Source organism: Pygocentrus nattereri, chromosome 23 (assembly GCF_015220715.1).
Source record: "Pygocentrus nattereri isolate fPygNat1 chromosome 23, fPygNat1.pri, whole genome shotgun sequence".
NCBI lineage: Eukaryota > Metazoa > Chordata > Actinopteri > Characiformes > Serrasalmidae > Pygocentrus > Pygocentrus nattereri.
The window spans coordinates 4,884,845-4,899,844 of record NC_051233.1 but is presented as its reverse complement, the minus strand read 5'-3'; the positions used below and the strand labels follow the sequence as shown (position 1 = coordinate 4,899,844).

At 43.0% G+C, this 15,000-nt stretch overlaps 1 protein-coding gene across 4 annotated transcripts in view; it reads right to left on the bottom strand.

Annotated features, from left to right (window-relative positions):
• Positions 1–15,000, bottom strand: part of rgs3a (regulator of G protein signaling 3a) — a 318,323-nt gene that overhangs the window by 202,027 nt on the left and 101,296 nt on the right. For 3 of the 4 annotated variants that reach the window (XM_017720342.2, XM_017720344.2, XM_017720343.2), the window contains 4 exons: positions 14,780–15,000; positions 8,577–8,616; positions 6,789–7,066; positions 5,126–5,209 (listed from right to left, as the gene is read on the bottom strand). The exon at positions 14,780–15,000 is cut by the window's right edge and continues 149 nt beyond it. In XM_017720342.2, the coding sequence (XP_017575831.2) occupies positions 5,126–5,209; positions 6,789–7,066; positions 8,577–8,616; positions 14,780–15,000 (623 nt within the window). Of the gene's footprint in view, positions 1–5,125; positions 5,210–5,334; positions 5,458–6,788; positions 7,067–8,576; positions 8,617–14,779 lie in introns of those variants that run through there. The other variant, XM_037533465.1, reaches the window with a different exon arrangement.

Sequence of the window (15,000 nt, the reverse complement as noted above, 5' to 3'; positions counted from 1 at the left end):
CCTCTTCACCACTACAGTCCGGTACAGTGACCACATTACTGCTGCCGCCTGTCCCAGCCTGCGGCCGATATCACCGCCCCTCTTCCTATAACTCGTGAACAAGATCCCGAGATTTTTAAACTCCTTCATCGCCATTCTGAAAATTTAAAAAGGGAGGTACCAGAGCATTCTTCCCTCGGCAATAATCCTTTATGAATTTGTCTGACCCAAAATTTAAGAGAAATACTGGCAGATGAAACCGGCATCTACTGTATAGTAGTACTGTATCCCATAAACTGTATAGATTTGTTTGTATGTTTACTTGGTCTATTTGTTCAAACAACAGACCAAGTCAACATAATTGAAAGGAATTTCCAAGAAATAAGTGTATTTTTTTTATTGCTGAAAAAAATGCTGCAATACTTTAAAAAGAAAAAAATTTGACCAGCACTGCCCAGACGTTTGCATAGGACGGCATTTCAGTCCATTAATGCTGCTTCCACACGTTTGCCTGTAATGTATGCTGCCTAACACACCAGTGCATTTAAACAACGTCTTTCCAAATACAGACCAATCAGCCCCAACCACAGGTTTGATCCTGATTTATCAAAGTCGGGCGGCGAAAAAACACAGAATTACTACATCGTGCTGCAGACACAACATCAAACAACAAAGAAAGGGAGGAATAAATTGGATTCTGTCTGAAATCCCTCTACAAGGTCCGGAATAAATTGTAGACATTTTGGGAAGACTCAGGTTCAGAAAGTTTAAACCCCCGGGATTTTGCTCCAACTTCCAGGACATTTCCGCTGCTGGTTTGAGCTCATTAGAGAAGGCAGGCAATCAAAACCAAATCCTGGGGAGGATTTTTACTGTCTCAACCTGATCTATCCACCTTTGATAAGCACTAAATAAGAATGTACAGATCTAGAATCACAATTTTATATGTATGTATGCATATATATATATATACATATATATAGATATAGTATAGTAAGTGATGGTCTACTCTATTCTAACTTCACAAATAATTTTGTACCTGCTTTAAAACTTTAATGTAAGTCGAGGGAACCAGACTTTTTTGCCAAGTCATTTTGGGCCGTTTCTTTTGGTCCATTCTGCTTGAAACCTACACACAATGTAAAGAGCAACAGGGATTTTCACATTAAGCCAAAAAACGGAGATACAAAGTTTTCTTCCGACAGCTACATTAACATAATAATATATAATACAGGTACACAAGTGTGTGTTTGTTTTCGGAGCAGGCCACTGGCAGCCGTGGAATGTAGGTGGATGTGGCTGATGTGAGACAGCAGAGGAACGGGTGTGCCGGACAGATCAAAGGTCAAATACCTACATGCTACACATGTGATATGAGATCACAAACGAGCTTGTCTGTCTTCTTCCACCCGTCTGTCCACTCTCTCGCTGGCTTTCTCTTTTTCCCTGTAGCCCTTGCCATCCCGTTTCCTTTACACTGTTATCACAGCAGGTGCCCAGCCTGCCCCACTTCCCCTCAACTCTCTCCAGAGTACAAGCACATCACACACACACAGAGTGGCCTGAATTCAGTGGTACTTAATTCTACACTGTCTCATGTTCTTCTGTGTCAAATTGATACAAATTTTTTTTTAAATATATGCAACACTATTTCTGTGGTCGTGCGTCATCGCTGTATCGTCACGGCTGTGATGTTATTTCACGATAACACACTCCGTCTCGTGTTCTATTGCTTTCATACAACAGTTAAATAAACGAAGAAATGAATGAACTGGCCGTGAACGCGGCGTTTGATATGTTTTAATGTTCAGTTCCTTCCTCCTGCCTTAACAAGCAGCTTGTTGTCAGACGTGTCTGATCTTCAGAGTCGGACCAAATCAGACTGAGCCATAAAACTGACCCAATATCAGGTTCAGCTCAGTTTGGTCAGTTTGTCCAGATCAGTATTAATGTTGTTTTGTTCCAGCCGGTCTGTAAAGCTTCTTACAGCCCGTTTAGTTTGGCGAATGGTGTTGGGTTCATTTCTGGCTGATTCCAGGTTGTTCAGCTGTTCTTCTGTCACAGCTGCCGACTGAAAAGCTGCTCAGTGGTGACGACAGTTTGGGAATTTAGCGTCGTCTCGTCTTCAGAGTCGGAACAAATCGGCTGTCGGTCAGATGTGGTCTTAACAGTGTCCGTTTTCTGTTTGTGGCAAAGTAAGAAGTAAAAATGTTCAAATGGCTCAAGCAGCTCCTACAGCTGTCAAAGTCGTTGCTTAGCAACGGCGTCTCAGTGGAGTGATACAGTGTGGGAAAAAAACGCTATTATGGCAAAATAACAGCACAGCTAGAACGCTTCTCAACCAATCAGCTTGTGTGGCCGAAACTAACTGTTGTATAAAATAGTGGACTGACCTTTTAACTCTATGTTCAGTTGATGAGTGGATGGAAATATTTGAAATGTTCTGAAATCTCAGTGACACTTTATTTTGAGTGGTCCTGTTTAGATGAAATAAACACTCAACAGACTTTCAGCGACATATCAAAAGCACATGAGGGTTAGGATTAGGTTCCCATTTACATTTACAGCCTTTAGCAGAAGCTCTTATCCAGAGCGACTTACAAGAAGTGCTTTGTCTATCTAGAGAAAGTATCTTTGCTGGTTACCAGTAGGTTAGAGAGAAAGACAGTCCTGAGCTCAGATACCGCTAATAACAGAAAGTCCCTGTAGATCCCCAGAAAAAAGGAAGAGCAGTGCAATACAATACAACACACAAGTGCAGTACAATACATGACAATCAACACTTAATTCAGTGAGATTCAAAGAGATTTAGGGTTGAGGTTAAGGTTAGATTTAGGATTAGGGCCACGGTGAGGATTAGGATTAGGTTTTGGGTTGAGGTCAAGGTTAGGGTTAGGTTTAGGGCCACTTTCGCTCACTCAGGCTCACTTTTGATGAATACTGCTGAGAATCATGCTAAATCATTTGCATTAGCTTCAGCCTTATCTCAGGGTGTTCTACTGACCAGGCAGAGCGGGACGCTCATGTGATCCCTGACTTCCTTTTCTGTTCCCGCTCTCAGAAAGACGACGTTAATGTATCTGCTCCACTGTTCTGCAGTTTCCTACTGATTGTTAAAAGCAGACTGGGAAAGGTGGGAGACAATGCAGCTCAGGAAGCCAGTGGGGATAAGGGTTCACTGTAGTGAATGGGGAGTGAAGGTGGAGAGATACAGTAAGCTGTCTGGTAGAATCTGATGAATTATGATGATCCCTCTTTAAACACAAACTGTCCATAACAACACTTACTGCTTCAAGCTTACTTGTCTGGGCTTCATTCCAGTTATCCCCGCTTATTTTTCAGCGATAAGTGTTTAGGGTTTGGACCAGGTTTAGGAGTGCAATCAGGTTTAGGTATTGGGTTGAAGGTTAAGTTTAGGGTTAGAGTCATTTAGGTCCAACTCAATCCTTGTCCCTACCACTTAACCCTTAGGGTGTAATGAGAAAAAAGAAGGGCAGCAAGAGCAACCAAAGAAACCCACAAACGTGAGCATTTTCCTAGTGAGAAAAATACAACAACCATTGTATTATCTTAGTTTGATGTCATTTCAATGTAATTTGGTTCTTTTCTTCAGAGCAAGCATTAAAAATTACTAATAGTATGCTAATGCTTTGGTTGATAGCTGGCTAAATTTCCCATTCCACCATAAATAGTCCAGCAAACACCTGAAGCACCGCAATGTAGCATCTTCTCCCCATCTTCTCCCAACAGGAAAATTCCAACAGGAATAGTTGACTTCAAGTTCACATCACAGAAGAATTAGCGGTGGGTGATAATAAATAATTGCCCCCTCTTTGAAGGTGTATGATGCCCTATATGTAACTAAAGCCCAGCAGTGAGGAGCTGAACTTTCCCCTCCTCTGCTGTCACTGCAGATGGGCAGGGTCGCCTACAGAGCAGCGCTGGTATCTGTTAATGAATTAAAGCTCTTTTTATTTCAGGGTCCTATTTCATAGGGCAAGATTTCAACCACTACCCCTTGTAACTCAGTTCCAAGGGGCAAGGAGACACACAAAAACAAGGGGCAGGGGTAAAAATGGGACTGGGCCTCAGACTAAGTCAGAGTTGTGTAATTAAGGTACTTATATGAATGTAACTTAACAGGTTAAGCATCTACAAAGCAGTTACAGTAGCTAAAACTCATATATAGACTGACAGGGTGCTTTTACTGGTTACCGTTATGCAATATAACAAAACATGAGTTACAGAGTGTCAGGCAAGGGTAAGCGATATGGTCAAAAAACATCAAAATACTTAAAAATACTCAATATGCATCACAATATTTAATATTTTTGAGTTTGGAATGTACAAAATGTGCCTGGGAAACAGCATCTTTTAAAAAATCTGATGAAAAACTACAAATAAACTGTATAAGAAGGAGCACAAGGCAAGAACAAAGAAACAATCGGTCAGTAATCGAAGAACAAGTAAGATGACGCAGCAATGTCCAGATGCAGCCATGCAGCTATTACAAACTGCTTGTTTTTGTTTACAAGCGCTCTAAAAGTGGTCTAAATCCATCTTTTTATGATCCGAAGTTGATCGGAGAAAAGCACAATTGATCTACTGCTACATTTAAGTATGTATCCTCAATCTTTGACGACACATGCTCCTCATCCTCGCTCTGTACAGTTTAGCCCTTTCTAGAACCTTGACCACCTATACTGCCTAATTTCAGCAGCGGCTCTTTCAACCACCCTCTGAACCCTCCTTAAGCTCATTTAGAGAGAAAGAGACAGACAAGCACACCCACATTAAATCCCACACCCACAGCATCATCTCTCCCTCCGCCTCCTCCTCTGCTGTAAGCAGTGCTGCACCAGATAATGAGGTGGCATCAAAAAGATGTGCCTCTGCTGCCAGGTGGGTTTCTTATTTAGAGGCTGTGAACGCCAGTCCGCTTACATGAAATCAAAACACACAAAACACACCCTGACTAGAACACAGTACAGACCGCTTTCAGCCCCTGTATTACCTTTGTTCCCTCTTTAACCCCTTGAATTCAAAGGGGGCTGCATGTGGCCCCATGTTTGAGATCCTCAGTCTCACAGCTTAGTTTCATAGCAGTATCATTCATCTCATAGAGACCCTCATCAGTAACTCCTACCTTGAAGGAGAGATGCTTGCTTTCATGCAGAATCATCTCCTCTGATATCACCAGTGTTCTGGTCGGGTTACACAAGTCCAGAGGCTAAAAGAGACAAAAAAAAAAAAGATGGGGATCATTAGCAAACAGCTTAGACCATCAGCTCTGTGACTCTCGGTCTGTCCTATGGTGGTTCTCTCAAGCAAAGCAAGTGCTGTAGATAAACTCACGAGTGTCGGTTCCATATTAGAGCAGTGCTGAAAAGAACAGAGGCTGTGCTGTAGTTGATGAACTGAACTCAAAAACTTCGCTCTGCATTCAACCCCCCACACTTCGAAATGCGCCGATGGGCCGATAGGCTGTCTGGAAAAGCAGCTCGTTTCTGACCACGCTAGGCTAAAAGCGGCATATGCTGTTGCACACAGAGCGAAAGAAGAGTGTGAAACAGCCACATCCTTTTCTGGAGGTGGACTAATGCACTATAGAGGCATGGGAATGCAAGCTAGTGGCATGAGCAGGAAGCGTGGGCTGGGGGACGTTTTCTAGAGACCCTTTTACTTGTGGTTTGTCGCAGGTTAGTGCACAAGAAAGTTCTGCTTGCATGTGCTCAAGAAGGTTTTTCACTCACTTCAGTCACTACCTACGCTAATAAGCCGTCTGCTCGTTCATCAGAAGTTAAATTGTCTTTGCAAAGACCTTTAGACATTTCCCTTACGGACATAATAGGGCTGAGCGAAATGGATCGAGATAATCTGCGTGAAATTTATTCAGAATTTCATTTGAATGGATTACAATCCTACTGATGCTCGCGAAAGCCCAACGAAGCAGAAAACGTTTTAGCCTTTTCACACACGTAGAAGTGTACACAGATCACAAGCACAGGAGCTCTTATTTCAGAGCGTCAAACGAGGTTAAGTGTCAAACAGCATAAACATTTATGCAACGGAGACAAACAACAGAATGAAGTTAACCTGTAATGGAAGCTTGTACCTCAACATTTCGCATCATGCATGTCTAAATCACTAAACGCCTGTTTTAAGCCACATTAAGGTGTCAAGTCTTCCCAAAAAGACTTGGTTCCTAAAACTGTCCAAATCTATAAAAACTGACGTAAAAGTGGTAAAAACTGGTAATCCTAAAAACTTTAGCAAGCTTCAAGCCTGAACTTAGTCCATTTTTATAGATAACAGTATGTCATACGAGTTCAGCAACCCGAAAAGCGCGTCTAGTTGAGATTACTTAACTTGGTGTTGAGACAGATGGGTGATGAATCAGCCATGTAGTTGCACGGCCCTAACTGGTGAGGTGTAAGCTTCCATTACTTACCCTCACAGTTCCTAAACTAAATTACAAAAAGCTGATTCCAGGCAAACTTTGGCGTCTGGCTGACATGGTCAAGAGCTGAGTCAAATTTGACAAACTCCCACATTAAAATCACTTCACTGATGTCTAGAAAATCAGCAACCCTCTAATCAGCTCTTGCACAATATCTCAGCCAGACAGCCAGACAGGAAGGAGGTAAGCAAAAAAAAAGAAGAAAGAAGGCTTTAAGATTGAGTTGATAACATACACAGGGATTTCCTAAAAGGCATGAGACTACTGCTGAATGCTTTACGACAGACAGACAGACAGACAGACAGACAGACAGACAGACAGACAATGATTGCTTTTTCCAGAGAATCACCTGCACAAAGATGGGGAAGATGAGTATTTTGGGGGCCACTTTGACGTAGGTCCCATAGTTGGCATGTGTTGGGACGTGGGACCTCACAATGGTGCAGTTTTGGTAGTTGGCGAAGTTGGAGCTCTGCTGGAAGGTCCCAGCCGAAGAAGCTTTGGCCTTGCTGTTGGCAGAGCGACGCAGGAAGCTGGTTCTACTGGCCAGGCTGGGGGCAGCCTGAGCGCTGGACGACTGGGGCTGGGGCTGGGGCACGCTGGCCTGCCTCGGGTACATCCTTCCTGCTACAACACAGCAGAACAAGACACATGAGGCAAAGCAGCAGTCCTCTCTAATATAAAAGTAGCAGGGGTGGGAATCTCTAGGCTCCTCACGATTCGATTATGACTCAGAGTCTATAGACTTTTTCTCTATACAGGATTTCTATTTTCTCACTGTCTGAGGACTTGGTACTTTTTAAAGTAAAGTATCTGTAATGATCTATAATGAATTTACCTCCAATATCTTTTATTAATAAATCAAATGGAAGTGATGTGGCGAGTGAACTGGAAGGCTCTCAGTCAGTGCTCTTGTTTGGAGCAGTTGAGACGCTGCCGCCACTCATCTGTGATAAAATGCGATGTTAGGGTGAAATAACATCCTGTGGTAATGGACGTCCAGGTTTTAGTAACTAGTCTCGTTGTAGAGGTGGGGGGGGGGTCACTGTGTCAGTACAATATCTTCGAGACAGGACGTGTGCAGCACAGTGCGAAAGCCCTGGTTTTCGACTAAGAACTGGAGTACAGACTGCAGGTCACATAGCAACACAGTCTCGCCTGGCTAGCAGCGTAACGAAAAGGCAAAGAGAGAGATTTAAGATGAACATTTGGAGACGAATGGACTTGTTTGCATTTATAAGCAGCGCAGGTGGTTTCCTGGAACGTTAAATCTGCAACGAGAGATTGTCACACACTAAAAAGTTGTGCAGATGAAGTCAGTTTCTCTTTCGAATTTACCCGTTCCGCCTTTAAATGGTGCCAAATTTACATTCTGCTGCCTCAGTCAGAATTTAAGGTGGAACGGGAAAATTCAAACAAGAAGCCGGCGAATAAGAAGCGACTTCAGCCTCGTAAAACAGTCAGAAACGTTTTGCAAGAAACTATTCAAATTTTGAGGAAAGTTTTCTGGCGGAGATGGGAGGAAAGTGGCTGTAGCTAAAGTTTAAAGCAGAGCAAAGTAACACTGTTTGAAAAAAAATCAAATTTTAATATTTATCAATTTATTCCGAATCATCCACGTCTGCATCGCGATGCATCTAAGAATAGATTTTTTTCCTCCACCCCTAGTAGTACGTACATTTCATGAGAGTCCACAATGTGCCTGTATGCAAATGTCATGGACCTGGGGCTGGATTAAGGAAAGTGACCTGAGAAATACAATCTTACAAATGTGTTTTCCTTCAGCTCAGAAAAATAGGTATTCTATGAAAAAAAAACAGATATGTAAGTAAATAATCTCTGCGATGTATTGTGCTTTATTCAAACAGCCACCCAGGCTGAAATATTACAAAGTCAGTGAATTTAGAATCTGTACATCATTATACATCAAGCTCAATAGAGACGAAACAGGAGGGATCCACACTAGAAGGAGTACGCCAAGGCATACATGTTCACGGTCACAAAATATGTGGGTATAAAGTAAAAGACACAAACACGGAACACATTTGATGTCTCTGCCATTATAGTACAACATCACCATGATGGCTTTGTTATTATTATTATCCTGCTATTATTCCTGCTTATAAGGAGGTCTTACCCAGAGTGGCATGGTTGTCTCCATATACTGGCCTCAGAATCTGTAAGATCAGAGAAAGAAAGTCAGTAATAATGATGAGCATTGTGTTATTAACACAATAACACAATTAGCTTTCTGACAAATCAACACAAGCTACTGTCTATTCTGGGAAACAACTTACTTAATTAGTGACGCTGACGTCTATTAAAATGATCAGAAGCACAAAACACTGAAGGTAAACAGTTTCCATCAGGGAGAACCGAGTGGCTCTGAAATCACTTTTTACACACAAGCAAAGTTTCAGTTTCAGATTTATTTACAACTTAGTTCCAAGTTTAAGTTGAATAAAAACTGGCTTTAAACTCAGGATCACAGATGAGCTCCTTTACTATGTTGATCTGTAGGCGTCTGTTCATAAACATAAACCAGCCCAAACTCATTTACTATAAAATGAAATGGTGTTTGTAGAAATTCAGAAAAAAGCCGCGTCAGTCTCGACTGCATATGTGGACATATTTCTATATTGTGCTCTATTTACACAAAGTTAGGTTAGTTCATCATTTATGTTGAACAGACTCTCCCAAAGTTTTACGCTGCTGCGCTGACGTTGAACCGCGTGCTGCACTGGGTCGGTATGACCAACAGGTCAAAACCAGCTCTAAACAAAGTGACCGCTGGGCCCTGATTGGTGCTCTGGCTTTGCGCTTCTTTCGTTTTGACATGTGACGTCTTTATACGCACAGAAACCAAAAAGACAGATAAAAAAAGTAGATATTTAAGTTAAAAAGTAAGAAATTTGGCCTTGAAATGTAATAGAGTGAAAGTAAAAAGTCGCTCAAAATGGAAAAATTTCAGTACAGATACACTAAAAAATGCTTAAGTACGGTGACTAATTACACTAACCTCATTACTGTCCAGCACTGCTGACTGGGCAAAAACTATAATATGGCAACAGAATCTAAACATTGTCCAACCAGAAGTTTTTCCAACAGCTTAGAGTAAAATAATCCTTTTATTTCTTAACGAGTAATGAGGGGAATGACACAGGTAAGGTGAACAAAACAGATATAATAACATGGGTAGAGCACTTTTTTCTGGTTGAAACTGCCAGACAAAGCTCTACACAGAATATGGGATGATATCTGTCCGGTCACTCAGTATATACATCGTGTTTAATCCATAAATTAGCTGAAAGAAAAAGAAACATAAAGCAATGATGGTGGAGAAACTGCATGAAGAAACTGATGCACTGTGCAACCCACAGGCCTACTGACATTTTCAATTCAATCAAACAATTTCTCCCTTTAGTTTCTCTGAACAGTGCTCAAAGATGAGCTCTGGCATTCATTTATTATTATGACTAGGATAAAAAAAGTGACCAGTGACCGCACGAAACCTCAGAAAAGCCACTTCTTGACTCCGTGCCAGACATAATCCCCTTGGCTGACAATTAGTGAAAGTCACAGCAGAATCGTTCCAGGGATCGCCACTTGCTCACCTCCGCTCCGACAAACAAACACAGTTATGAGTCCCTGTGGGAGTGATGGAACGGAAAGGGAGGCAATAACGCAGTGCTGCAAGCATCTCCTGTTGGCAGCAGAGCCAAGCCTCTGAATCAGATTTTTAAAAGGTCAACATGGCAAAGCTTGTGCGTCAATTGTGTGGGACACACTGGGACACTCCTGACCCTTCTGAGCTGTCTGCTCTACAAGGAGACTAATTTGTTTATACCTTGACAGAACATTTTGTCTCATTTAGGTATTATATATACAGAAATACACACACTGATCAGGCATAGCATTATGTTTCTACGCTGTGTGTGTTGTGCTGGTATGAGTGGATCAGACACAGCAGTGCTGCTGGAGTTTTTAAACACTGTGTCCACTCACTGTCCACTCTATTAGACACTCCTTGTCGGTCCACCTTGTAGATGTAAAGTCAGAGGCGACAGCTCATCTGCTGCTGCACAGTTTGTGTTGGTCATCCTCTAGTCCTTCATCAGTGGTCACAGGACGCTGTTGGCTGGATGTTTTTTGACTGGTGGACTCAATCCAGCAGCGACACTGAGGTGTTTAAAAACTCCAGCAGCACTGCTGTGTCTGATCCACTCAGACCAGCGCAACACACACTATCACACCACCACCACGTCAGTGTTACTGCAGTGCTGAGAATGAACCACCACCCAAATAGTACCTGCTCTGTGAGGGTCCATGGGGGTCCTGACCACTGAAGAACAGGGTAACAGAGTATCAGAGAAACAGATGGACTACAGTCTGTAACTGTAGAACTACAAAGTGCAGCTATACAGTAAGTGGAGCTGATAAAATGGACAATGAGTGTAGAAACAAGGAGGTGGTCATGATGTTATGCCTGATCAGTGTATATGTAATATTAACATACCATACATAAGTATATGTATTGTGGCATCAGCATAGCAGGAGACATGGATAAGGCCATGATTCTGCTGCTAGTGTTCTTTTTTTTGAAACACCAGCAGAAAGGCTCATTCACAGCACAAAATTCAGGCAGGGAGGTCACCACCAGCCATAGGCTTCCACCCTGCAGTGGACAACCCCCAACACAAAACACCCACACCGCCAGACACGCTGTCCCCACCGTCATGGTCTTTAACTGGGCTCTGCTTCTCTCGCCATTTACCCTGAAGTTCTTTAAAGCGTTGTTTCAGTCAGACTGCTGCAGGGCACTTTCCCACTTCTGACACCAGTGTGACATCAACAAAGAAAAAGAAGCAAGAAACATTGTGCTTTAAAGTGAATGCTCTTTTAACAGGTAGCAAGGGAGGACCGCCACTCAGTGCTGCTAAAACAGTCGAGATAGCAGGCAGGTCACTGTTCATGGTAGTCTCACAGAACCACACTAACCACTCCACAGCCCAGCAAAGACTGGCACAAAAACATGTGCACATCTTTAATTAAGCCAGAACAACTTATTTTAAAAAGTCTCTCTTACTGCGAGTGCAGCACCTACTGAGACACTCCGCATTTGGCCGCTCTGCATGGCCAAGTTAGACGTGAGATGTCATAAGTTTATTTACGTAACTACATACAAATACACACACACACACACCACACACATAAAGTAGACCTGCTGTGGAGATCACACATAAGTAGGGTCAAATCTATCGGGGCAGAAGTGACAAAAATAAGCACTGAACCCTGAAGTGATGAAAACGGAAGTGATTTGATAAGCGGAGTGATGAGCTGACAAGTGACAAGGCAAGAACAATGCTTTGATGTGTGTCCTCGAGCGAAGGGGCTTTGACTGACATGGTGCCACAAGTTCATGTTAAAGTACAAATGACAGTTCAGAGTAATGAAATCCAGACAGTGAATTCTAAATAAAACATCTCATGCGTTCTTGTCAAGTCAGCGTCTAATCATATCAGCGAAGTTTTAACCATATCACCTCTGACTTCTTAAAAGCTCACAAGAGTTTTCTTGTTGAATCATCTGTGCTGTCAGGAGATAATTTTAGCAATAAGTCAGCATGTCTAGCTTGGGGCCCCTTCAACACCCCATTAACGCGTTTAACATTGAAGCATATCGCTGGTGTCAGAAGGAATCCTCGTATCTCCATTTTTTTACATTTTTCAGTTTTTGACATAATTTGAAAAAACATGTTGCCTTTTACATTGGGTGTAAATTTCATGATGAACGAACTAAAAGAAAAGGCTCAAAATTGCTTGGAAAAAATTCTGGTTTAATTGACTTACATTAAAAGTAAAGTAGGTTTTTTCCTTCTCCTGTAAAGTTATCATTTTGAAGATACAAGATTTTCTGCTGGCAACAGCAATATATTAGAATAATATTCCAAAATGTATTCAGGTCTTGTTTGCTTTTCAAGCAAATGTTTTTCAGCTAACATTACTTTGGCACTTGGCACTGTCCAAGATCACAGGCTAAATGTTTGAGATTGTATGCTTGTCATAAAATATTATCCAGCTAAAACTACAGATATCCTACACTAGGGCTGCCTCGAGTCACCAATCGAGATCAATACATGGCTATTTTTCAGTTTCTGCTATTATTCCATTTGCAAGCATGCTTGTGGTGTCTGGGCCCCGTACTGCCTCTAAAGCACAGTGTTAATAAGGTCTAGTTTCTCCCGTCATAGATTGGACTCATAGTGTGAACAGAGAGCCTGCAAGGTCACTGGGTTATCGTCAGGCTACAGCAGGACATTCCAATGCAGCACAGAACAAGCAGCTTCTGTTACACAAAATCAGTACAGACCAACAAACCCAAAAGACTCCTGAGCTATAGGGCTTACAAGAGCATATGGCACCGAGTTCATTATTTCAATCCATCCACTGAATCCTTGCTAATCTGTCATGCAGATTAACTCTCTCTTGGCTTAGGCAAGCTTTGTAATCTTCAGATATTACAAATGAATGCAATTGTAATTTTTTTGTCATTTCTAAAACAAAAAATCAAACATGTTGTTTTATAAGTAGGTAAAATTTACTTGCTGTCGTGCCTCCTACTGACATGGCTGAGCCTATAGCCAACTCTAACACTCCTCACTGCAGCACGTGACACCGGCCTCTGAGAGATCCACTCACTTGCAGTGACCTCCAGTGACCGCTACAGACCTCAAAATTTCATGTGGCCTTCAGATCAGCTCAAGAACAGCGTAGAGAGCTTCATGGACTGGGTTTCCATGGCCGAGCAGCTGCATCCAAGCATTACATCACCAAGTGCAGCGCAAAGCGTGAAATGCAGTGGTGTGAAGCGCCGCCACTGGACTCTAAAGCAGTGGAGACGTGTTCTCTGGAGTGACCAATCACGCTTCTCCATCTGGAAATCTGATGGACGACTCTGGGTTTGGTGGTTGCCAGGAGAACGATACTTGTCTGACAGCATTGTGCCAAGTGTAAAGTTTGGTGGAGGGGGGATCATGGTGTGGGGTTGTGTTTCAGGAGTTGGGCTCGGCCCCTTAGTTCCAGTGAAAGGAACTCTTAAAGCTTCAGCACCAAGACATTTTGGACAATTTCACACTCTCAACTTTGTGGGAACAGTTTTGGGATGACCCCTTCCGGTTCCAACATGACTGCGCACCAGTGCACAAAACAGGTGCGTAAAGACACGGATGAGCCAGTTTGGGGTGGAAGAACTTGAGTTGTGACCTCAACCTGATGGAACACCTTTGGGATGAATTAGAGTGGAGACTGTGAGCCAGGCCTTCTTGTCCAACATCAGTGTCTGACCTCACAAATGTGCTTCTGGAAGAACGGTCAAAAATTCCCATAAACACTCCTAAACCCTGTGGAAAGCCTTCCCAGAAGAGTTGAAGCCGTTATAGCTGCAAAGGGTGGGCCGACATCATATTAAACCCTATGGATTAAGAATGGGATGTCATTCAAGTTCATATGCGCGTGAAGGCAGACGAGTGAATACTTTTGTAAATACAGTGTAGTTTAGTATGTAAGCCCGACTTTAGCTTAGTTACTTTGTGAAGTATCGTCACTCCCCTGTGCGTACCGAGCGTTTCCACTGTGCTACTTGCTGTTACTTTGTTTATGACCCATTTTCTGTTTATGAACACAATTCTAGTCTTGCCCTGTTGTTTTGCTCATATTCTCTGGTTGTCAAATTTCTGCTCTTGTTTACCGAGTGTGAGTTTGGATTGGCTTCTTGCTATTAAAGTTCTGAACTCAGGCCTCTGCTGCGAGTGTCTGGTTCCGTATGCCACTGTTACACTTGCTTTAATTTGAATTCAGACTTTGTTAGTCCCCTTTTACCCTGTTTTTAGCCGTCAGGACCCCCATGGACCTGCACAGAGCAGGTGGTGAATCATTCTCAGCACCGCAGTGACACTGATGTGGTGGTGGTGTGTTAGTATGTGTTGTGCTGGTATGAGTGGATCAGACACAGCGGTGCTGCTGGAGTAAACATTGTGTCCATTCACTGTCCACTCTATTAGACACTCCTACCTTGTCGGTCCACCTTGTAGATGTAAAGTCAGAGACGACAGCTCATCTGCTGCTGCACAGTTTGTGTTGGTCATCCTCTAGTCCTTCATCAGTGGTCACAGGACGCTGTTGGCTGGATATTTTTGGTTGGTGGACTGTTCTCAGTCCAGCAGTGACACTGAGGTGTTTAAAAACTCCAGCAGCACTGCTGTGTCTGATCCACTCAGACCAGCGCAGTAGATCATTTCAATACAGGGTACTGATAGTAAGCGAGAGTAAGTCCCAGGCTCACCTGGCTGCCAGGGTTGATTGATGACAGGATGATGTAATTGTCCCCGTTGGACGCTTTAACGCGGGTCCCTCTCAGAGTGTGTGTGTGTGTCCTGGCCTCTCCCTCCTCTCTTCTGTCACCCCATGGCACCCCCATGCCGGCAGGTCTGGCACCGTCTGACCCGTTCACCAACACCCTGCGGCTGGCCCGGTGGTGCGCGGGCAGGGGGGGCACTGGGGGAG